The sequence below is a fragment of the Ostrinia nubilalis genome, chromosome 2 (assembly GCF_963855985.1).
Source record: "Ostrinia nubilalis chromosome 2, ilOstNubi1.1, whole genome shotgun sequence".
Classification (NCBI taxonomy): Eukaryota; Metazoa; Arthropoda; class Insecta; order Lepidoptera; family Crambidae; genus Ostrinia; species Ostrinia nubilalis.
The window spans coordinates 9905257-9931331 of NC_087089.1; the positions used below are offsets into that span (position 1 = coordinate 9905257).

General features: G+C 36.4%; 1 protein-coding gene across 1 annotated transcript; it reads right to left on the minus strand.

Annotated features, from left to right (window-relative positions):
• Window positions 1–314: 314 nt before the first annotated feature.
• LOC135082746 (pair-rule protein odd-paired) lies at window positions 315–26075 on the minus strand. Its single transcript, XM_063977518.1, has 2 exons — window positions 25736–26075; window positions 315–2116 (listed from the first exon to the last, which is right to left on the minus strand). Exons 1-2 carry the CDS (start codon window positions 26040–26042, stop codon window positions 1485–1487), a joined length of 939 nt encoding a protein of 312 aa, XP_063833588.1. The 5' UTR covers window positions 26043–26075; the 3' UTR covers window positions 315–1484.

Genomic DNA, 26075 nt, shown 5'->3' on the forward strand with positions numbered 1-26075 from the left:
TCGAGCGATCAATCTTGCGGCGCTCGATCGAGTGACTCTTGTTTACGATCGAGGTCAGGAAAAAATTATGCATTGTTATGCGACTTCAAATCACCGAATTATGTCGGCCTTTATGAAAGCTTCTTTTTAATGATTGGAATAAAGCGGAGAGATCATTGACTCTATCTATGCCATGCTGTATCTTAATCATTGTCTAAAAAATTTACTATTAATTGATTTTATTTGATATTTTATAACTTACTAAATATGGAATGTAATGATCGGAGAAAAGGAAAAACATGCTTTTGAAATTGAAATATGTTTTTTTCTTTATTTCTCGCTATTTACAGGGCTGTAGAAAAGACAACAATTTCTTCTTAAAATAACTTAAAATACATCGTGCTCTTTCAGTCATTTATTTATATTTTTATAGACATAGGTTCAACTTTATTTATTTATCTAAAATGTCGGTCCGTGAAAAAATAGTATACTATGAAATACATACATATTCATATAGTTCAGGAATAGTAGCACAATAATATAGCAACTACGCGAGTAATTTACAATAAAATCAATCCCTTATTCTATTATCACTGGGTATTTATAATTTATTATTTTTACACGAGACGTTACCTATCTTAAAGTTACTTTACACAATTTTACAACCTATAAATCGTAGTTTTATTAGACTTCGGTGCTTTGGCCATGCTGATCATTAATAAATTTATGTTACAAGACAAGGCTTCGTTTCAAATATTTTGCTAGTTATTAAGCGAAGACAATGTAGTGTTTATTATACGTGTTTTGATGTATAAATTAAATATGATTCTTTTGTTGCCTCCACTATTTTGTTTTCTCGATAGTTTTTTTTATAATAATATTGTTTGTACATCACTGCTTACTCTAAATAAAGGCTGCAATAAATCACTGTCAACAAAACTGTTGACAAAAATCTACGCTGTACATTGTAGCGTGTTCCATCACAAAGGCTCCCAAGATCCTAACGGACAATACCCAGAAACTCACCAAATTAAGGGGCATCTTGCGAGACTTTGTTTACGGAAATATACAACACGCTGTAAAACATTCAACTAGTGGTCATTGTCTCTAATCTCGTTGTCTTAGCGCAAACAACAGTACGACCATCTATTGTCACGACTACATTGTTACAACTTCCAAATAATTTATTTAGAGATAGAGTCTGGGACACATTAATTAAAACTTTAGGACGGTTGTTGTCTGGAACTTTAGAATGGTCGGATTTGTACGGACTATTTAGTATTCATAAATAAGCGTATGCACTTTCAGTAGCACTAAACACTGGATGCGCTTTAGCGAACTTTTCATTCCACGTCGGCAACGTGAGATCTTCTATTTTAACCAGATTTTATTTCTTACAGAAACATTGAAAAATAATAAGTAATTTATTAGATTTTTCTATTTTAGCTACATAGAAGCGTTCGGTGTCTAGCCGTCGAATGAAGAGTTCCCTAAGCGCGATGCGGTCAGTACGCAGCAGCTGCACCAGAGTGGTGCATCAAATGATGGTGGTGGTAGGACTCCTGCGTAGGACACCACCAGTCAGGCACTCCGTGGGGCACGGTCGGGGCCGGTTGCTGGAACTGCGTCCAGTGGCCACCGAAACCTAGTTTATTGTCCATGACACCGTTACCCCCGATATTGGTGAGATGCGGTTGATGGTGTTGATGAGGGGGGGCTGGTGGTCTTTCGTAAGGTTTTTGGTCGTGGGGGTTGAGGTATTTGTCGTTGAGGCTTTCTAGTTTGTCTGTTATAGTGGGGTGGTGGTGCGGGTGGTGGGGATGAGGGGGTACGGGGGCTGGGGGTGGAGGAGGGAGGGGCGCGAGAGGGCTGGCGGCACCGGCGGTGACGCTAACGCTGCCTGCGGAGGAGGAATCGTCGCCGTCACTGTCGTATCGCGGTGAGGCGTCGCCCGCGGCGCCGTGCACCTTCATGTGCTTGCGCAGCGAGGACGGGTGCGTATACGACTTGTCGCAGCCGTGCACGCGGCAGTTGTAAGGTTTGTCGGAGGTGTGCACATGCGAGTGTTTCTTCCTATCCGACGAGTTCGCGAATCTTCGATCGCAGCCGGCGTATTCACACTTGAACGGCTTTTCACCTGTAAAGAAGAAAACGATTTCATTAATTAAGATATTAATAACGATTGAGATATCACAATTGAAAAGGTTTTTGTGACAATATTTTCCGGGACCAATGTAAAGGTTCAATATATTTTTAAAGCGTCTGAATATCGTATTTATTTATCTCCCCAGCCATCACATTTCAATCGGATCCCAAATGTAAATCATCCCAGTAGACCGATTCGCTTCTTTCCCCTTTCAATCTAAGAATAAAACGAACGAGCGCCGAACGCGAATGTCCAATCACGCCATAAATAACCAGATTTGCTCGTTGTTTATAGTTTACGAGTACAAATAAATATATTCACAACAATTGCACGGGATACTTAACACGGCTATAAATCATATTTATAAGAAGACTTTGTCACAGAGCTCTAACAAAGCCGTTGTTGTGGCAAACGAGATTGAGCTTTAGGCGTTTGGGATGAAGACATATATTTGGAGGTATTGGATGAAGAAATTTTGTAGTTTACGCTAAAAGAAGGCTTCACATTGACCGGCGCAGGATTGGGGTGACAATCAAGCTAAATCTGTCAAGTATAATAAGTAGTGTGAACTACAAACTAAGAACGTTGAAAGGCACTTTGCCTTACCTACTATAATTTAGAGCCGATTTTGTAATTTGTATACAACGTAGTACAATTACTACTAATTCTTTAAATGCATTTTTGTTAACATTGTTGGCTTATAGAGTTAATTTTTGTTAAAATTTTCTAGTATAAATCTGCCAATAACCGAAGATGTAGAAAATACACGTAGTTAAGTATAATTATTTCATTTTGTGACAAATAAATCATACAAGCAGGTGGATATTTATACAAAAACCACGTATATAATTCCATGTAGAGCAAGGCCAAGTAGGTAATATTCGATATCGACCCCATTTTTTCTATACATTTTTTCCGCATATCGACAGCTTCCCGCGCCATTGATACATTCTTCGAGAGTTCACCGAATCGTGTGAGTAACATTCAATAACATGTTACAAGTAGGTTCTAGTGTGACCGCGTTCACAATGAGCTTTTTATTGTCATGTTTACAAATAAACCTCTCTGGTGTAATCCCCTGCATTGTGTTTGAAACTTGAGGATCGGTACGAAGCACAGATGCTAATCTCAAGTGTCTGTTAACGTGGCAAGAATAGGGCTTTTTACACGATCCCTCACCGCAGCGTTTGTAGTGTCGATGTTCTGAATGAATCACGCATTCATCAGCTATATTCGATGGGCTGTTACTTCCTTTCATGCGCCTTATTCACCGCAATCCACAGTGCGTATTAACGTATTTAGCAAATATTTTTCACGGCGGATTGGAAACACACAATTGGCCATATTGGAATGCATCGTATTTGTGTCATGCTTTAAAGAAATCATAAAAATTCATTCATCATTTAGTATTGGTAGTAAAACAACAAGGAATCCTTATAGTTTAGCTGACGAAGCGCTAGAAATCTGTCAGGGTTTAATGTTCAAAAGTATCCAAAGGTTTAATTTAACATGGCTAGTTCACAACTAGCCATGCTAGAAGCTATGTCAATAGCTTTTGTTGAATATGACTCTACATTTATGAAAACTACTTGAAGAAAAAGAAGAATTCTATTAGGTATATCTTTCGTTTGCAGAATAAGGCCTCTAAGGCCTAAGAATGCATTTTGTGATGGAAACTTCCGACGATACGAGCTTGATAAAATTATAATGTTATCTTGGTAACAACTAAAGAGTTTAATTTCCGACCTAATTTTACAGCACAACCAATCAAGTCGAGGACACAATAAAACCAGAGATCATGTCATTCCAATAACAAAAAGGCTCGGACCCAAATCCTAATGAGCTAAAATACAAGATAAAAGATCTAAAAGGATGTGTCGCCCGTCTAATTACTAATCGGAGGTTTGATCTTGATCCCACAAAAAAGAGCAGCGACAAACACTATTAGACTTCAGATACGTTATCTGCGCACGCGCCGGCGGTACACTCCGCGATAAACGTCTTATTTACATTACTAGAAAATTAGACTTCCATAATTGGACATCAGCATCATTATTACACTCATTAGACAACAAGAATGTTGATTACTTAACAATTTACAACGAAATCAGATCAGAATGTTAACAAGATTTTATCCTGATCTAGATTACGTCCTGACACTGATCGATGCTAATTATTAATTAAATGTGGAGATGCGTCATTTATTATTTTACTATTGTGACTTTAAGAGGCTATTAATAGGGATTAGCTTTGGAGTTCGGTTTAATTTATAGGCTTATCAAATATTTTATTAGGCGCGTTTACAGGTAAGGCTCCAGACGCAAACATTTTAATACTCGAGGAAATATATTTGGTACAAAACAAAAAGAGAAAGAACATCAGTTGGGAATGCGCGTCGTGAATTCGTCGGATGCCGCGCCGGGACACGGGCTAGGGTCAGATGTTTATCTTAAACGGCTGTATCACCCACGGGAGACACTTTTTTGTGTTATTATCGATGTGAAACTTTATCTTGAGCTTGTTCGCCCAAAATGTATTTGACGGCTTAAACCTTTGAGAGGATTTGTGTGTAGATCGCTTGTGACATACAATCAAGGTAGTCTGCTTCTTCAGTAGCGGATCACTGGCACACGGTTGTAGGTTTCAATTTACGTTACGGTTTGATTTGATTATGTGAATGCTATTTTATAATATTTATTTTGAAACTTGGAGTACTTAAATTAAAATATTCAGTAGCATGCCAAATTCAATGTTAATTATATCATCAAGGGAAAATTAATCAACTTGTAATAATAAACATTGAGATGTGCTGTGCTGAACGTCCAAGCGGTTGGCACACCGCCTAGACCGAATTACACTCAGGAATCAAGTTTCAAAACGCTACTTAAGTGCGCTCTGCTGAGAAAACAGCTTTTTAGAAATAGCACGAGTTGGTGAAACCCGAGAGCGCGGCCTTTGCACCCAAATTGTGGTAAATGGCTTCGGGTGTGTTTGGAGAAAAAACAATCGACCGTCACCAGATATCAGGTTCCGGAACCACATATAAAACGCTATTTATTAAGACTCTTTAACGATTATCATGAATTGGACTACTCGGACTACTGCGTGGCATGTCATCACCTTGAATAATAATGTAATTGGCGTAATTTGATATCCGCACACCTGTTGCGGAGTCGGTATCATACCAGATTTTGTCTGCCATTCAATTTTTAAGTGCAAATGTCAACTGGTACACAATGGTGTCACGTAATAAGCCTGGTTATGTAAGAGAATGGTATAAAGAGCTAATCAAATTAATACCGAATTAGGCAGCAAAGTTTCTGTAAAGACAGCGACTAGCAATAATACAAATTACAAATGTATAAAGAATTTATCAATCCTGAGAACTTGAATGATTACAACCATATTAAAAATGTTAATGAAAACAGAATAAACGGACTCTATCAATTTAATATCTTAAGTGTTCACGGCATTGCATTGTTTCGATTATTAAACGCATATCGAAGTTAATTCAATCTCCAATAGACAGGCAGCTAATGAACGGCCGATGACTGGTCTTTTATTGACACACCCGTCCAGCTGACATGCTTACAACCATATCGAGATCGACCTAATGCGGTAATCGCTACGTTCAAGGACCACCACTAACTATTTAATAACCAATGGAATGACCATTGTTAACCAAGTTAGCTAGGCATTATTATACCAATATATTGAAGTCATAGTGAAATACTACTTCCTATTAGCAAACTAGACAAACACTCAAAGGACCTCTCAGAGCTGTCACAATAATAGCTGATTGACGACACTTCTCGGAAATTTTCTCTCGCATATTCAAAAGGAATTTCGTACAGCGCATAATGATTTATGATCCTCCTTTTATCCGAAACGTATTTCGAATTAGAAAGATATATTAATATCTTCATTTTTTCCACTTCTCAGAGAATACGGCCCTTGTCCGGGCACAAAAAGAATATGCGGGGTCGGGCGAGCGCATTCGGCGCCCAACGACCGTGTGACAAGGTGCTTTATGCGGACGATTATGAGCGGACCGAATAATGTTCCGATACCCGATAAATATCTGCCAACTCATACAAAAGCATCCCAATAAAAATATAATAGTAAATGTAGCAACAAAACAAGCCACAAACTGCACAGTCATATCTCGCTGATAAATATAAATTAAAAAGAAAACGTGCTGCGTGAGAGGAAGGACCGTGTGTACCGGACGAAAACAAATTAAAACTGATACAACATTCAACATGTTGGCGATGGCTTGTGGAAAACTGAACATGCACTGGGTTCGCTGTAGCCTTTTTTGTCGCGGGCCTCTGTCCATCGACACTGATTCACAGCTCATACGGCCAAGCAGAAACAGATGCCCGTTGGTTGCTTTCATTACCGTCAATACTTACATGATCTTAAACATTTAAATATCCCCCCCTCTATTAAAAATGACAAGGATATCAAAATGTTGTAACTGGATTTGCAATACCAAAGAAAAAAATGAAGTGCGTACAATTTGCAGAAAAGGTGAAACAGCAGTAATTAGATCTACATCAGCTCTTGTTGTTAATTAAAGTTAAAAATGGAATAAAGCCAGCTAAAAACATCCTGGCGAACATTTTAATTCTTTCACGTTGAAAATAATAGCGCATTTGTCCCGTCTCGCCGTATACGAGTGAATTAAAGCTCGCCTTCTATTGTTCTGGCTGAAGCCGTGAAAACATCATCCGTCTTGCTCTGATAAGTATCTGCTGGGAGTGCGGGAATGAGACAATCTGATCCGTAATATATTTTGGTACAAATAGAAAAGTAGACAAGAAGTTTTCCGCTACTTTCTGCGTCATAATTGCTTTTTTAACGTTTATGGCTTTGTCAGATATTGTTTTTGCTGTTTGAGAAAAACGTTTGGATTTTTTATTAAATTCAGAGGAAACGTTAAGAACGTCGTCATTTTGATATGACACACCTAAATAAAACAACGAAAAATCATAACAACGACTTTTAAAGACATTGTTCGGTTCAGAAGATCCTTCGGAGCGATAAACGGGCACTGTGTGTGTATCTCGCAACACGAGCAACGTGCGTTCCTGACGCCGCCTTTGCCCTTTGGTCTCGAGTTTGCTATAGAACATATTGTTTGATACGTGTGCTGTTTTGTCAATGATCATCCTTGACAATAATTCAATACAAACATTCATTTTCATGGTCTCGAGCTCTTGATGTATCGATTCGATATTGATTGTTAGCGTTGTTTCGCATTTCAGAACAACTTTAACCACTTTGGAAAATGAAATCTAATTTTTGTGCCATGCCCATCTAGCTTTTTTTGATAAATTATTTCCTAACATATTTTTAAAATTTATCGTGTAAAAGTAACAAAAAGTATTTGTAAACATTTAATTGTATAAAAAATGAAATTAATCGATTAAAACAAAATTGTCTTGTCGCGTCTTATTATAATGTCGTTTCAAGAGTGTTATTTATAGGACGACAGTTAAAACTTAAATGGATACCTGCACAATTCTTTATATTTTCCGAAATCAAGACGGTATTTTCGGTTATTTTTTTCGTCCAGCCGTGATGCCGGTTAGGTCTGTCAAAACCTGACGTCGACATTGACGAGCGTGCCTTCGTTTTGGTACCTTTTTGTACTTATTTCAGTACAAGCAGGTGCCTTGTACTTTATTGTTTATCAACAAGTTGTGGGAACACGCTCAGAGACTTTACTCCAGTTGACAGGCCTAGTTTTTAATAGATTAGTTACGAAGATACGGGATTATAATTAAAAGTAATCTTCAGTTTGGATACTGTACTTAATTGGAACAATTTTTTAATTAGTAACGCTTGATCAATTTTGACGTGGCATATTATTGAATTAAAATACATAGGTAGGTATCTCAAGACCTTCACATAGCCAGATTTTGATTGTAGATCGATCAGTATCAGGCTACACAGGAGTTGCAGCGGTGGGAACGAAAGGTGGGAATAACCAGATTTGGAACAAAACAATATAAGAATTACCTAAAGAAAATAGAGCGTTGTGGACTCTATTAAATATGTTCTATGTTATACAGTTATGTATTCTCTATAATATACAGGCAAATAATTGACAGTTTAAAGTTTATTTTTGTCAGTACTACTCTCGTATTCCCAAAAGATCCATGTATGGATGATTTAAATACCTGCATAAGTCTTTAATTAAATAAACTAACATGAATCAACTAAAATGAAGATACTCGGAGGTAGAGCACCGAAATCGTTTTATTAATTTGTACTAACACAGAACCGTATCAAGTTACTCAGGGTTCAACTTATAGGCCGATGTACACGAAAGAATTTACATGGACATAACCCTTTCAAAATTAGGATTAGTTAAAAATTAAATAGCGAAAATATTATATTGACTACGTTCTAACAGACTTTGATAATGTCTCAAAATTTTCATTATTATGAAGCTCATCAAAATGCATTTGCAAAAAATTAAGCAAGACAACTAATTAGGTCAGTTTTTAAATGAGATTGAAATCAGGAAACGACCTAACAAATCAAAAATCTCATAATTCCGCAGCATTGATACGCAAAACTTGACCAATAAATTGTTTAACTAATGTTTTGAATCGGTCCGGCTTGTCCACTCGACGCCTACGCCCGTGCCAGCCCCCGGGCACATTTTTGGGACAAACCAATATTTCTAACGAATATTAATAGCTTGTTTTGTTTTTTTCTTAGTCTTCAATCTTATGCCCCACGAGACGTGGGCGCATAACGTACAGGCCACGCATTCTTTAAACGTTTGGCATTTTAAATGCCCCATAATTATCATTTAATACCGATCTAGTATGGGCATTTAATTAATTATTAAGTGTTATTATAATGGATAAAGTTATCTCTGGTTTTGTATACAGAATGGGTTTTGAGAACTAAATGAGATGTAACATTTTGTCTATTTGCGGAATATGTAGGTTAATTTAATAGTTAAGATTCAACTGCAAAATCTAGTTTGGTTGTGGCAAACGCCTTATAAATTGGTGTTAATGCGTTGGGCATATTTTTGATGGACACCCTAAAATAGAGAGTCAAAAAGTTGATCTGTGAAATGCTTAAGAAACAATGTTAAACGAATTAAAATATCGTTCTTTTGTCGTGTAAACATTTCGATTCTTATCCAGCCGGCTTGCACGGCTTCCAAGCTGTTTTTGGCTGAGCGTGTAAATGGCTTGCATTTTTGTGCCCTTCGCACAATAGCCTGTCCGTGTAAATTTTTTCAGCGTCAATAGTTTCCGAATTCTACTGTGAACTGACATCGATATGTGTATCGAATGAAATTTTAAGTCACAAAAGTAGAAGTGGAATTTTATTTAAGACAAATTAACCGAGGCAGGTATCAACTTGCATTCCTATTTAATTTATTCTATCTATGACATGCGATGTGAGTGTCTTTTGTGGAGGTCAAACTCCCTGTAATTTTAAGAACAAACTCTTAACTCTCTAAAATAGGGTTACTAGGTATTTTAATTTTTTTGGACCTAATGATAACAATACATTATTGTAAGTACAAGGGTTCGATAAACTTGGGTGACCGGATTTATTTAAACGTTTTTTGGACTGTCTTATCTATGTTAGGTTGATTTGAATTATCCGACTACTGTTCCTCACTTTTTGTACCATCCAGCATTATCCGCCCCATTAACCTGCCAATACGGCATTTCGTAATGACGTAGACAGGTTGGGTCAAGCGCGCCCGCGGTGATATCACACACGCCCATACATATTGATAGGGACAAGGTGTGGACAAAAAACACATGAATCATGCAGCGAGACCGCCGGGCAGTCTACAACCCGAAAGAATTTCGCACAGTTAAGCCCTAACCTAAAGTTTCTCTTAGCCATTGAAAACGCCTGATAGCTCATTTAATTTAATGAGCCCACTATTTGTGTTTGATACGGTTAATAAAGTACAGAATTATCTATTAGTTCTCTAATATGGACTGACACTAGTGACACAGTGAAATCGTGCTTTCGTATTCCGTACAAAATGCTATAAATTGGGTAATATGGACATCAAATCAGACTATAAGTTTTAATATTGTATGGAACTGTATGACACTAATTAGAACTGTCAGTATGATACAGTTGCTACAGTTACTTTTCTATGCTATCGTAGTAACTTTTAACGGAAAATTATTTTGATTTCGTGGTTTAGTTACTTAATTGTTTTTATTTTTCATATTTCCTTCAGTTTGAAATATTGTTTAGTATGTAAATTCAATCAAGCAACACATTGTGTCACCTTAAAAAAAATATAGTGACGTTCTGTAGCCTGTTCCGCTATAAACTCGCAAAAAGAAAATGTAGAGCAAAGGACTTTTCCACTATTTTGCAGTAGAAATCGTATTTGTGACTAAACATTTATTGAAGGTCAGAAGTATTGCTATTAATCTGACATTATATTAGGATCTACCCACATTGTTTTGTATCATTATGTCCAGTTTTTGCCACAGGTCACTGTTAGCCAGTGTATCTATCTATATCTACCTACAACTACGTGTCTCGTACACCTTGCGATCGCGACAGACAAAAAGTGCTGTCATTATAAACTACAAGCGCAGATAGTAAAGTGTCATAAGAAATGATGGTAATAAGATAGGAAGGGCGTAGGCCGAGGAGCATCCACCCGCAGCCATTGTGCGTCGCATGCAACCACTGCAATTTATGTCACCTTAGGAACACTGGCGCGTTTTGTAACGTGAAATGCTTTGATTTTCAGTAAGCTATTTAAATTCTGCAATGAGATTTAAACTGAACTTAATTTATTGATTGTTATGATTAAGATAATATAAAATATTGTTAAAAGAAGTTTTAATGCGAGTAGATGGTAAGAGTCATAAGGTACGAGTAACTAAATAAGTAATAGATTTAGAAGCTTTTGAGCCCTAATTATTAGTATTACATAAAAGAACTTGTAAAACGAATATCAAAAAAAAACTAAAACCCAACTACGACAAAAAACGACGCTGAAAAAGTATAAAACAAGATTTTCAGAATACTGAACTGAACAAACTTGCTAATGTAGTTGCATAGTAATTTTCATGTTTGGAAAGGCGTAGTCACACGTTGTCAAAGTGCTACGGTAGGTAGGTATATGTAACGTGTGACTACGCCTTTCCAAACATGAAAATTACTATGCAACTACATTAGCAAGTTTGTTCAGTTCAGTATTCTGAAAATCTTGTTTTATACTTTTTCAGCGTCGTTTTTTGTCGTAGTTGGGTTTTAGTTTTTTTACTTTTTATTTATTATTTGTACTATTTTGGTGTTAAAGTGTATTTGTGGCGCATAATATTAACAAAAATTAAATTGATGAACTAATAAGTAGTAAAGAAGCTATGAACGAAAAGATGTGAATTATATGCAATCAGCCCTTGAATACAGGTAAAGTCACAAGCAAATGCTAGTAATATATATATATTCAAAATGTACAAGTAAAGCGCTTTCAAATGATACCAAACACGGCATATTTATCTTAACTTTATTTTTTAACTCTGTATGTTTTGTCCGCTAGAGGGCGCCACATTAGATTTTGTGAAACCCCATATAGCCTATAACCAGCGGACAATTAAGACGCTTCTAATGATATGTCATTTGTCGAATTCTGATAAGTAGTTTAGAAGTTACGAGGGAACACATGAACATACATACATACATACATACATACATACATACATAGCCTGTCAAAATCATAACCCTCCTTTGGCTTTGCCGTAGTCGGGTAAAAAGAAGATAATTTTCCTACTAATAAATAATCGAATAAGAAAACGTAAAGGTGTTTCGAGCGGATATTAATAATAAAGTCAATAATAGAGCCGATCTCATCCTTGTTATACGGTGTTTAAGTTAGTAAAATGATTGATTGTTCCTTTGATGATCTCGTCATCGAACAAAATAACTTATAATATGAATAATTTTATTAGCAAACTAAATGAAGGATACAGTATGGAAGAAGCGGATGATTAGCAAAATAAATTTATTCATTAAAGCGTATCGATGCGTGTGGCGACTTTAGAACTGCTATGGAAGATAGTAATATGGATTACCAATAAATTACCCAGTAACTTGTTTAACCAGCTCACTAACTAATGCATTAAATACATACTAGTTAATTTTTAATGGAATACGGGATGCATTTTGGATTAATGAGATGTTGATGTGAGCTCAATTTATCATATGCATTAGCCATCCATAGAATGTAAGTTTTTTTTTATTAAATTGCAGCTTTTTTGTCGGACTGATTTGTAATTAGCTAATTGCTGTTCCCATTACTAATGCCAGATTCGTATCTTTTAGGCATGCGATCGTGTCCGATAGAAACGAGCTCTGAATACATGAAATCCGATGCGTAGAGACGTGTCACGGCGCTGTTTTTGTGCGCACTCCTGAGCGCTGTTCGCACCATCTCTTTGACGTTTAGCAAAATTCTTGCGCAAATAAAAACGATTTTCACGTCCTGCCCTTAGGAATGTCCACGCTGTTCGAGAACGTATATTCGCCTCCTTGGAGCTGTGAGTTTTTTCAGCGATCGGCGTCCGTTTCAACGAAGAGTAATTTTATTCAAGTCGCTCACTTTGTTATTTAAATAGCCGTCGACAAATCCGTATATATGGGATGTATGTGCAGGGACTCGTCACCTCACTGATCCGTCAGGGGTGTCGCTACAAAAGAGACAAAAAAGTAAAGCGCTTAAGAGCCATTTTACATTTTCGTGCGAATTTCTAAGATTTTGGAAGCATGAATTACTATCTTAAGCAACACCCAGAGATTATTTAATAACTGCGAAAGATAGGTCAATCTTTGGCGTTGACCATTAATGAAACGGATTTACTAAAACTCTTTTGCTTAATTCACAGTGCCCCATCTCCCACAACCATTTTACGGAAAAATTGCCGCAGACTCATTTTCAAAGTCCTGTATCTATTATTTATGCTAGTATAATAAGCTTCAAAATATATAGTAATCATCAGACATATATTATTGTAGTCCATTAATGAAATAGATTCTTGAATTTCATTACCATTATTGAGTAAAATCTAAAAATAATTTGGCAAATTTGAAGATTAACGTCACTTTTTGATCGTGGTTTTTGGTTTAAAAACACAGCAATAACTGCAATAAAAGTATCCAAAAATAAAGAATATTCATTGTAGAATTGATTTCTACAGTTATTGTTTAAATATTAGTAACCACTTTGTCAAAATATTGATGTGAATATCAGTATAAATTACAATGCGCAAGCCGACATCGATTAGTATGGCGCGAGCGCCCGTCAAGGCAGGACCTGTGTCATTTTTCCCGCCGTGACGTTTACGTGCGTTCGTGTCGTGAAGCGGTGATTTGTACGACGACCAAATACATTTGATACTATGCCGAGAGGCTGTTTCGAGTCGGCCGGCCGAGCAGAAATTGAAATGATGAATTTTAATTTCTTTGACGGATCTGGGTGTAACTATGTATAATATGTGGGTACCATGTATTTAATTTAATAAATAAATTATAAAAAAGTATATCCATTATGCTAGCACCCTTAACACAAGCATATTGGTTGCCTACTTTTGGACTAGATGGCGCTGTGAAATTGTCCAAAGATTTGTTTATTTATTTATCCGCTTTGAGTTTTGTTTCGTGAAGAAGAAAAAGAAGCGTTTTGTTTCGAGAGAGAAGCTTTGTTGTTAAATCTATACTAATAAAAAAGGAAAGATTTAATTGTTTGTTTGTTTGTTTGGAGGCAATAGGCTCCGAAAAAAAATTCTTTCACGATTTAGAATCCTAATGTTTTTCTATGTAGGCTATAAAATATTTTCAATAACTTTATTCCAAAATCTTTGATAAAATTCGACGTTTAATAAATAAATTAGATAACATATTATTAATACTTTTTTTTTCAGTACGGTTTTAGTACTTGTTTTTCAGAAATTCTACGATTTAACTAAACTTCTAAAGTGTTTATATTTTATGCATAATTTATTAACTTCTAAAATATACATATATTATTATATCCTATTGATAGATGACGTGCTTCGTATTTTATTAAAATTGTTACCTGACTGACTAGGTTAAAAAGGTGTGGAATGTTATTTTGGAGATAAGTTGGTTCCATAGAAATATAGAGAGATGCTAAGTAATGCGCTGAGTTCGAAACTCAGTGTCGTATTAGAAATTCACACACACAATGAAATCAAATTATGTGCTCATTATCCACTGCGGTATCAGTATTCAACGTCCGAATAATCTTTAGTACTATTCAAGCAATATAAACTGTTAACATAATGACGTCGCTACTGTCATCATTGCTTTCACAAGCAATATGTTCCAATTTGTCCCTTGTCACTTTTCCCTTTAGTTTCTGTGATCTGTGCTTGTTTCTAAGTTGATATCAATGAAATATTCCTTAGTACTTTTGATTTAAATTATTTTTTTTATTTTGACACGTGTTTGAAATATCAAGGTCAGATTACAATAAAATAACAAGTGAAAACGTAACATTGCATTGCAACTCGCAATTTCGCAATATTGATGAGGAGATTCCATTGGAAAGTATGTATTCATTCCTAGGATTCCCCTAACACCATCAAATTCAAGAGAATTCAAGAGAGTGCATTTTCCCATCTCATGCTTAGGGACCACGGTTTAAAATAGTGTGGTTGCATAGAGCCTGCAACGGGCAACCGCGTGCGCAGCTGCTCATACTAATTTTCGATACAAAAGCAAGTGTTGGCGCCCTCACGAGTTTTAGCGGAGTGCCATAAGGTAGCGAGAGTAGACTTAATGGAAATCTATGCTTCTCCGACGACCAGTTGTATGTGGAATACTCCAGAGTATGCGCACACAATAGCCTGGTGATTTTAGCACCTGAAGGAAAAACAAAAAACATTGTTTACAAAGAAATCTGCGGCAGGTGTACCTAGTGTTTTAATTTTGTTTTAGAAAGATCTCATAATTTTGTAAGTATTCAAATATTTAAACATAATAATTTGTAGATTTTATATCAAAAAATATAATCATTTAACAAAATTAATTTTCTTAGAATATTTTAATCCTATTAGAACCATTTTCCACTTCATCGCAGAAGAAGTCGCGGGCAAAAAGCTAGTATGAAATATGTAGTATTGCCCGCGGCTTCACCCGCTTGAAATTTAGTTTGTCACAGATCGTCATAAATTATAGCCTATACATTGTTATTCTGGTCGACGCCAGGGATGGATGAGCGTCGCTGTCGCTGGCGACAGGGTCTTCTGGTTCAGGGTTCATGGCGTAGGTCTCAGGCAAAATGAAATCCACTCGTAGAAATTAATAAACTCAGTGTATTCACGAAAATAATTACACACAGCACTAGAGTCGTATCGGAACTGAGTGAACCAAAGTTCTTGCGATAGGAACGTCCGACCCGAGTTATAGTTGAACACAGACTGCCTAGTACTGCTGTACTGTACTGTAAAGTTTCATCAAAATCTGTTCAGTAGTTTTTGCGTGAAAGTGTAACAAACATCCAGACATCCACACAAACTTTCGTATTTATAATATTAGTAAGACTAGTAAGAAGTAAGATGAATTATTTTAGTTATTTGTTTACTTATAATAATATTTATTTATTTATTTCTTAGCTCTGTCTGATAATGGATCTGGAGGAGATGCAATGGCCACCTCCGTAACAAAACAATAGAACCCTATGGAGTTTGGGCTTGTGTGATTTGCCTTGACGAATATTTCGTATCCAGGGTCCGATGATGGAGCTGTAAGGGGGCAGATTTTTTTTCACTATGTGACTGTCTTTATTTTGTACTTAATATATATTTTACATATTATACCTATTCGTGTTTCATTATGAATCGAAATATAAAAGACTTAATAAACTCTATTAAAAAGTTAAATTAATTTATCAAGGTTGAATACCTCATTCTACCTTAAAATTAATAACTTAAATCAAGTCTTAATACGGTCACGGCTCAAGATTTTTTTGTCCATTTCAGCGTTCTTTTTACTCTTTTGATGTTGCGTTGACAGCTTTTACCTAAATTCGCGCGGAATATTTTTGTGAAATGGCTCTTAACGCTCTCATTGTTTCTGTAAGCGATTATACGCGATGCGCCTGTGTGCGTTTGGGGTGCAAGTGATTTCTTTTCTTCGTGTGCACACCCTACGCATGTGAGCATGATCTGGTCGATACATTTGGGTGTGTGAAGAGGGTTGTAATGTTGCTACCGACGGCTGATGGGTCGGCCACGCCCAACCAATAATCGTTTGTTTTTACACGAATATCCCACGTAAACCATGTCGTAATTGCGTTTAATTAAGTTTGAACAATGACATGTCAGTAGAATACTAAGGTAATAAAAACTCATTAAGGAAATTCTTTGATGAAGGATGATCAAAATTAAATATGAACTTCCAAGAACGCATTCCTCTTAACAGCAGACGTTTAATTTAGTACGTGCCTTTAGTTTTTGTTGTAATAAAATAGTTCCCTAAATAGCGTCTGTTGTTCGGCATAATACTGAAAACGGAATATTCGAACAGACTGACAATGTAACGATGACAGCACAACACCCAGGAGTTTCCCCGTAAAGTCCCCTCGAACTCACACACGCGAGTTTTATTGTGCCAGCAATATTTTTATACAATTTATCAATCCCGGCAGATGGTCCCGGCTCACATAAACACCTTTAAAACGCACCCGACTATTGTAGGGTTACATTATCATACGCGGATAAAATGGCCGAACGACTTCATCAGGGAATTAGGACTCGTTTTGGGAAAAAACACGTTTAGGCTGATATCCAGTTAAAAGTTATCTAATACAAGAGCTTTGAAGCATCTTTGCTTTCATGCAATTAAAAGGTTTTAAAATTCACATTAGTTTAAGAAGATTGCATTTATCGCCTCTATGGTCTAGCTCTAGTGGTATGACCAGCTGATTCAGACCCAGGGGTCCCGGGTTCGATTCCCAGTGGGTAGTTTTTCTGTTCGGTTTGGTTCGTGATAGGGCCATAGGGCTTATTCTAGTCCGCCTGGCTAGCTACCACCATCTTACCTAAGTCTGTACCCATAACAACAATGTTAAAACAGTATTGTTCCGGCAGTTGGCAAAAAAACATTTAAAATTTCATTGAAACTTAAATCACTTCAACTTTTAACTTATTTTGATGATCATATTAACTTCTGCCAGTTAACTATACCATTCAGTTGTAGTCACTTGCAGTCATCAGAACTTCATAAAAAAGTAAAAAAACTAAAACCCAACTACGACAAAAAACGACGCTGAAAAAGTATAAAACAAGATTTTCAGAATACTGAACTGAACAAACTTGCTAATGTAGTTGCATAGTAATTTTCATGTTTGGAAAGGCGTAGTCACACGTTGTCAAAGTGCTACGGTAGGTAGGTATATGTAACGTGTGACTACGCCTTTCCAAACATGAAAATTACTATGCAACTACATTAGCAAGTTTGTTCAGTTCAGTATTCTGAAAATCTTGTTTTATACTTTTTCAGCGTCGTTTTTTGTCGTAGTTGGGTTTTAGTTTTTTTACTTTTTATTTATTATTTGTACTATTTTGGTGTTAAAGTGTATTTGTGGCGCATAATATTAACAAAAATTAAATTGATGAACTAATAAGTAGTAAAGAAGCTATGAACGAAAAGATGTGAATTATATGCAATCAGCCCTTGAATACAGGTAAAGTCACAAGCAAATGCTAGTAATATATATATATTCAAAATGTACAAGTAAAGCGCTTTCAAATGATACCAAACACGGCATATTTATCTTAACTTTATTTTTTAACTCTGTATGTTTTGTCCGCTAGAGGGCGCCACATTAGATTTTGTGAAACCCCATATAGCCTATAACCAGCGGACAATTAAGACGCTTCTAATGATATGTCATTTGTCGAATTCTGATAAGTAGTTTAGAAGTTACGAGGGAACACATGAACATACATACATACATACATACATACATACATACATAGCCTGTCAAAATCATAACCCTCCTTTGGCTTTGCCGTAGTCGGGTAATAAAATAGACGCGAAGCGAATCGTGAAGGTGTGTACATTTCCTATTCATACCAACGAGCTCATGCTGACGTTGAAAATTATTGACTGGTCCACATTAACCGCTCTGCTTGTTCAGTCATAACCGCGGACTGCAGGCGACGGGTCTGTCCGACCACCTACTTTGCATTCGTCGTTTAATTTCCACTCTTATGTCAACACACATAAGAAACTTCGTATGCATTACATTGGTTCGCATCCACAGGGGTGAGAGGGTTCCGTATTGTTTGCAAAATATTTTGAAAGCGTCATTTTATACGGCGTATTAGGCACTGCTTTTGATAGTTGGGGGACGTCTTCACCGGTCCAATCATATCATCATTACGCATTGTGCTCACCCTACCGCGTCGCCGTTGAAGTACTCATAAAGAATCTAATAAATCTATAACGTTTTAAAAAAGTTATCGATTACCCGATCGTATTTAGTGCTTGCGTTAGAGCATCGTTGCAAAAATATAAAAAAAAACTAATAATATTTAGTACGTTATTGCTAGGTTTCAATTGTTTTTCTTATTTGATTTCAGCGACTGCTTCCAATCTCACTGTGGCAAATGTTAGCTTGTTGAGCAAGAGCATTTGTAAAATAATAAGTTTATCACTAAAAAAGTTATTATTCCAAATAGTAAAAAAATCTTAAAACCTTGGATTACACCAGGTATATTAAAGTGTATTAAAAACAGGAATAATTTACAACATAAATTAAGGCTAGATGATACAAATGAAATTCTTAAAATAACTTATCGTCGTTATAGAAATTTTTGCAACAATTTGATTAAAAAACTCAAAATTAAATAGGGATCTCTTAGATAAAGCTAAATCAAACAATAGAACACTCTGGAGCTGTATAAAAGACATTACTAATCTAAAAAAACATAAAACTCTAAATAAAGAACTATATACTTTTAAAAGCAGTCCGGAAGAATCTGCAAATTACATTAATACGCACTTTAATAATGTTGGAAGGTCTCTTGCTGAACAACTCAAAACGGATGTCAAAGTAGTAAATGATTATTTTAATAAGCTACCGTCAAGTCCAAATTCTATAGGTGTTATAGAACCGGAAGCTTCTGAAGTTGACTCTTTGATATCAAACCTTAAATCAGAATCCGCAGCTGGTTGGGATGGTATACCCACTTCATTTATAAAAATGGCAAAAACAGAACTTGTTCCAATAATTACACATCTCTGTATTATGGTTTTCCGACAAGGAACTTTCCCTAGACTTCTTAAACGAGCGATAATACATCCTATCTTCAAAAGTGGGTGTTGGGGACGACTCGCCGAGAAGGAGGAAATCGGCGAAATAGTGGCGCGAACGAATGCGTACACCGTTGCGCGTAAACTGTAAATGTGTATGTTTTGTATGTTAATTATTGAATATTTAAGGTTTTAACATGTATTTGATGGTCTCTGTAATAATATTAAATAGCTTGATATATAATTTATGGAAATAATAACCGTTTATGTAAGTTACGTAAGTAAAGATGGAAAATGATGAATAATTCTTTATAGAAGATGTAATTTATTAAGGACTAACTTAAATTGTAATATATAAGGAAAGACGAAATCTATGTATTACTTTTTACATGAAAAGTAATAAAGAGGACACATATTAATTAAGGAAAACAGATAATTAAGAATAAGAAGATAGGGAATCGCTTAGGAGTGAGCGAGATAGGCATGTGAGCGCTCACGGACGCGTCTGTCTGAGAGGGAGGGTTTGAAAGAGAGATAGCCTACATTCGGGCATGGCGATTGGTGTAGATTATGGGCGATTGCCGCGACTAAACCCTCGCTCTCAGACAAGACATAAGAAGCGCGCCTCGAGCCCAAAGAGTTCGTTCCTGAGTTTAGTTCGCAGTTCGTCAGTTCGTGAATCCAGTCAGTCCAGTGCAGAGAAATCGGAATAAGTGCGAGTCGAGCTAAGCTCCTCCTAAACGCGACGCGGTTGCCCTATTCGAACGGGCAAAGTGTAGTGTAGTTCTAGACTTAAGGACAGGACCTACATAGTGTTAAGTGAAGATTTGTGAATTTGTGAAGTGATTAAAGAAGCTATACAGTCCATTGCGTTTTTATTTATCAAGAACTATCGATGAACGGTTGGCGGTTCGAGCTCCGCCGATCAGACCCAGTGCACGCACCGACACACCGAGCGGCTACTTCAGATCCCAACAGTGGGCGGTCGTGCACAGTGGGAACAGAGACGACATTAATAATTATAGACCAATATCAGTGCTCCCAGTCATTTCAAAAATTCTCGAAAAATTAATTAATTCTCGTCTTATCAAATACCTCAATCAATTTAACTTACTATCAACTTGTCAATACGGCTTTCGTGAAGGCCTGAGTACTGAAGATGCCATTCATAATCTCACAAAAAATATTATTAAAAACATTGATGATAAAAAGAAAACGCTCTGTGTTTTCCTCGATTTAAAAAAAGCATTTGATGCCGTCTCTGTTCCCCTTCTACTTCGTAAAATAGAAAAGATGGGAATCAGAGGTACCTTCTTAAGTCTACTAACTAACTATTTAACTGACCGTTCACAGCGTGTGAAACTTGATGCCAACACTTGTAGTGACGACTTCACAACGAACAACTATGGCGTACCGCAAGGTAGCGTCCTCGGACCTACCTTATTTTTAATGTTCATAAATGATCTGACAAATCTACAACTTAACAACGGAAAAATTATATCGTACGCAGATGATACCGCACTACTCTTTGAAAATAGTAGCTGGTCGACCGTATTTCAGGATGCTGAACTAGGTTTACAAAAAGTCATTAAATGGCTAAATCTAAACCAACTCTCATTAAACACAAATAAAACTAACTACATCACATTCTCCATTAAAGATTGTATGCAACCTGAAAGTGACTTAAATATAACTGCCCACTCATGTGAGAACAGATCAACAGGATGCAACTGTCAAAAAATAGAAAGGGTCACTACCACTAAATATCTAGGCGTGACAGTTGATCAAAAATTAACATGGTACCCCCACCTAACGATAGTTGCTAACAGAGCTAGAAAATTGACTTGGTTATTTAAACACCTGCGTAATATTGCTGTAAAAAAACTTATAACTTACATCTACACAGCCCTTGTCCAATCAATCCTACTGTACTGTATAACAATCTGGGGAGGTACTCATAAGACTCGATTTATAAGCATCGAGCGAGCTCAAAGAAGTATACTAAAAGTCATGCTAAAAAAGAGAAAAATGTATAGCACATCTAAATTATATAGGGATGCAAATGTTCTAACAGTCAGACAATTATTTATACTACAATCTGTTCTCAAAGTTCACAAGAGCTATAATATAGACCCAGATATTCTCAAAAAGCGAAATCCATACTCTGTCATAAAACAACCTCCAGCTAGAACACTATTTGCTAGACAGCAATTCTTGGTACAATCCATATTTATATATAATAAAGTAAACAGACTAAAACATATCTATACAATGTCTTCTAATGAGTGTAAACAGACTTTAATAAATTGGTTAAAGGAACTTGATTATGATCAGACTGAACAGCTACTTTTGCGGTAAAGCGGTCGCTACCTCCTCGCCGCAGAAATAGCCGTTCAGTTTGTAGGTACTTATACAGATAAATCACAATTAGGGAACAAGCAAACACAAGAAACAACTAACGCATGCACACATTCACACAAACCCACACACACAATATCTCATACTCACACAACTTTTTGGTACGAATTAATTTGTAAGTAAAAAATCATGTAATTTTATTTATTTTCTTATTGTATAAAACTGATCGAAAGAGCGGGCGTCTTCTAATACAGGTTTTCTAAACTTAAAAGGAGACACCCAACCCCTGTAAATGTGTCTTATAAGAAAATAAAGAAATTTTGAATTTTGAATTTGAATTTGAATTTTGAATTTTGAATTTGTTTTATAAATTCACATGTATCTGGTTAGATCATTTGTCATCTTACATTTTAAGTAGAGCTTAAGTAGGTATGTTCTAATCGAAATTGATCTAATATTTGGATTTGATTTATTAAAATTCTTTCATAATATAGACGTGATCTCTACATTTTGTAATAAACAAACATTTTCAAAACAAAGTCACCGTTCCGTTCATAAGTAATGATTGCATGAAATTCTTTACATTATTGCCTGATACATTTTCATCAATGTTAAAATTATATCAACCGTATAACAAGACCTTATAAGCCTTCTTTATGGTGTTTACTCACATTCTGTGACGATAGGGTTAGTTTATTAAGCCGAGTCATCGGGGATCTTAAGCATAAGCAGTTTCTATACTCCAAAATCTCTGAATAACAATTCATATCCATTGTTAAGTGACTTAAAGTGTTATTTATCGTACGATTTGAGTGGAAATAAAGTAATCGTCCGCCCGTAGGCGGTTGTTGTTACCGATACAATGGATACGGACTCATTTTGGTCTCAAATCTGGATAACATTTTTGTTCTTGTAGGAATTTTATTATATTTTAAACAAATCAATTTAGATATTAAACCAATCCTGAAATTTGGCTGCGCGGTCTATTTATTACCTAAAAACACTCATAAAGCCAATTTTTTTTGCAAGTCGGCTTTCAAAAGCACTTTCGGACAATATTACCTTCCTATAACACATTCGTTTCATTCTTTTTAAAAGTTTATGATAATGGTTAGTAAGGATACCTTTTCCGTATCATTGTAATTACCTACTCGTTAAATATTTTTTAAGTATTGTTGTTGTAAGTTAAGTGCATTGTCGATGATACTGAATAAACATATCTTCTTTCTTTCAAAATAATAAGTAGGTATTATAAGATGTCAATTTTTCATTTCAGTTTTCTGAAGGAAAGTTTTTCTTACTTAGTAATGACTTTTATAGGTAATGATGATTATAAAAAATATAGTTGGGTTAAGTATATTATTTTTCTCCATTTTTAATTCTTCTTGAATCAAATCAAGTTTTACGTATTCTAGTGAAGTAGTTTTAACATATTTTATTTTGAAAGCAGAATCTTCATCAGAGGACGACTATTAAGATAGGCCTAGCTAATATTATATTAAATTACAACAACACAACAATGCTAACTTATGTAGGATATTCTCTTTTTTAAATATTATGTATCTTACTAATTATCATGAAAGCTCACAGAGTGTCAATTTTAACTGTTTTAGTAAAAATTTAATTTTTGCGTTTTAAAAAGCACACTGGCGGCTCTACTTGACGCTGTGTAGTCAAGTAGAGCCACCAAACCCGCCCCGCCCGAGGCTGCGCGCGCGTCGCTCCTCAGTTCTCACATCAGCGCTTTATTAGCCCCGATTCTGACAAACTTTATTAGTCGCGATAACATCGCTAAGTTCATTTGAGAGTTATTTGTTTGAAATGTATTTATTACTCATTTGATAATGCGAGAAAAAGCGAAGAAGTTTTTTAGGCTACTTATCATCATCATCATTTCAGTAACAGGACGTCCACTGCTGAACATGGTGACATAGCCTCTCCCAATGATTTCCAAATTACCCAGTAGCTTAGACTACTTGGGTTAAACTCTATTTTTGTTATATTTTATTTATTGTTGTAGAGACATTAGAAGAAGTTTTCGTTTATCTTTCCCTGAAGTTTTTTATTACTTAGTTCAGTTCGAGTCGTTGTATTATTTATAAACTATTTAATGCCATCTTTTATAATCAACGCTAGGTACATTTTTCAGAACCCTCTGATACTAAGCTTACGAGCCACTTATATTTTTATTTTTATATCCAGGCCATTTTGTCAAACTTTCAAACAATTTCACCTGCATCGATATTTTATACAGAAATTGACTCATACCAAAGCAATAGCTACCGATATTTTAAGTATCACCTTACAGGCTGCAATAAAAATATCGGTTTCATGCCCAGCGCATACCCATCTTATTGCATATACGCCCGTATTCACAAACGATGCTTGTTTAAGTGAAGCAGCAATTCGAACTCACAGCTTTGAATAGAGCTCTGTGTTGGTTCGTGTGGGACCCTGTGCGTCCACGCGCACTGTGAGACCTCATAGTAATGTTTGTGAATACGGGAGATAGTTATGAAAATGAGAAGAAAGTAGAGTTTATGACTAGCAATTTAAAACAAAGATCGGTCAACGGGAATTGTAGTTGCATTATCGAGAACTTTAGTGTTGTCACAATGGTTTTATGCTCATTGTTATGGGGCTGTAAAGGTGGTCACAATTTGAAAGTATAAGTGACAATAGGTTTTGGTAAAAAATGTCACAACGCATATTATAAAACATCAAAATGGTACTAAATTATTAAGAAAATGTTCTCTACCCTATTAAAATTAAGTTAATTTTGTAACGTTACTTATAAAATGCACCCAAAACTCTCGAATGGATGGCATTATCACCTAACTTTAAACGATACATTTTCCTTTTTCGATTGATAGTGGAAAATGTAATATCTTACACGTCCTGTTTACTGCAAGAAATCCCACAATAAGGTCTTCGTTGATTGGAAAATAATGTAATATAAAAGACTCTACTATCGTATTCGCTGGAAAACTTTTTAGGGCGTAGCACGAAATCTTAGACATAGCTAATAAAATAAAAATTAAACCATAATTGTGTCTGACCCTTAAAAAATGATAATAATTTAGTAGCTCAGACTGACCCGGCTAATCAACACAATAATGACAGTAGGCTCTGTCCACCGCCTTCACGCAGCCTCCGAACGCTAATTTATAGCGCCCATAAAACAATTCTCCCAACCTCCCCACAAAAAGGTCGCCTATTCAAAAGCCCGTATGAGATAATAGGACGGGGGCACAGGACAAAAGTCTGAACGCAACACCAAACAGTGACAACCGAAAAAATAAAAACATCTGCCTACGACGTCATACGAATTCCAGGATGGTTCCTTTAAAATCGACATTTAAAGTTAAGTACCAATACTTTACAGCGCAACAATGGCCCGTGCGAGAGACGAGCAAGGAACCGGGCGACGGAACTGGACGTTTTAATTTATGATATTTTTTCATCTAACATTACACAGTTCAGATGAATCTTTCTACTTTTGTAATGAATTGAAAAATGGAGTTGTGAGTCGAACGGTTTTTGTTCATACCCAGAAACGGACTTCACAAGTCGACGGAGGACACGGCCAAGACGCCTGGAGCTTTGTTTGTGTTGGGGATCGCGTTACAAGGATGCTCTTTGACAGTCTGTGTTTGATTGTGTCCGTTTGGTTATTATTGAGGCGTGCTCGAATGGCAGAGGTGAGCGGCGAACCAGCTGCGGTCAGCGTGGGGGGCGGATCATTATGCATTAATGAGAATCGAATTGTTTCGGCAGATCAACGCTCTTTCGGTCCAACGATTTCGATATCTCACTACGCCGGATGCGGGCGGCATTTTGGCCTTGACTCCTAAACGTGACGAATCAATTCTACTAGTTTCTTTATCAGCAAAAAAATACTACATGGGCATGCGTAAGGATATGAGATATTCAGGAAGTACTCACCGGTATGCGTTCTCTTGTGGATTTTGAGGTTTTCTGATCTCGCAAACACCTTGCCGCATCCAGGGAACGGGCAGGGAAACGGTTTTTCTCCTGTATGCACGCGTATATGATTCACTAATTTGTATTTCGCCTTGAACGGCCTTCCGTTCCGCGAGCAGCCCTGCCAGAAGCACGCGTGCGTCGTGCACTCGGGTCCGCCGACGTGTTCCACGGTGAGATGCGTCACGATCTCGTGCATGCTCGAGAACAGTTTGTTGCACAGCTTGCGCGGAGGAGGCTGCTCGGGGTCGAGCCACTGGCAGCGCATGTCGCGGCGCGGCGGCGCGCGCACGTAGCGGAG

Coding starts and splice junctions, on each gene's coding strand:
- LOC135082746 (XM_063977518.1), bottom strand. CDS start 26,042: ATGCGCTGCCAGTGGCTCGACCCCGAGCAGCCTCCTCCGCGCAAGCTG. Junction 2,117..25,735: donor CCACAAGAGAACGCATACCG/GTGAGTACTTCC, acceptor TCTTCTTTACAG/GTGAAAAGCCGTTCAAGTGT.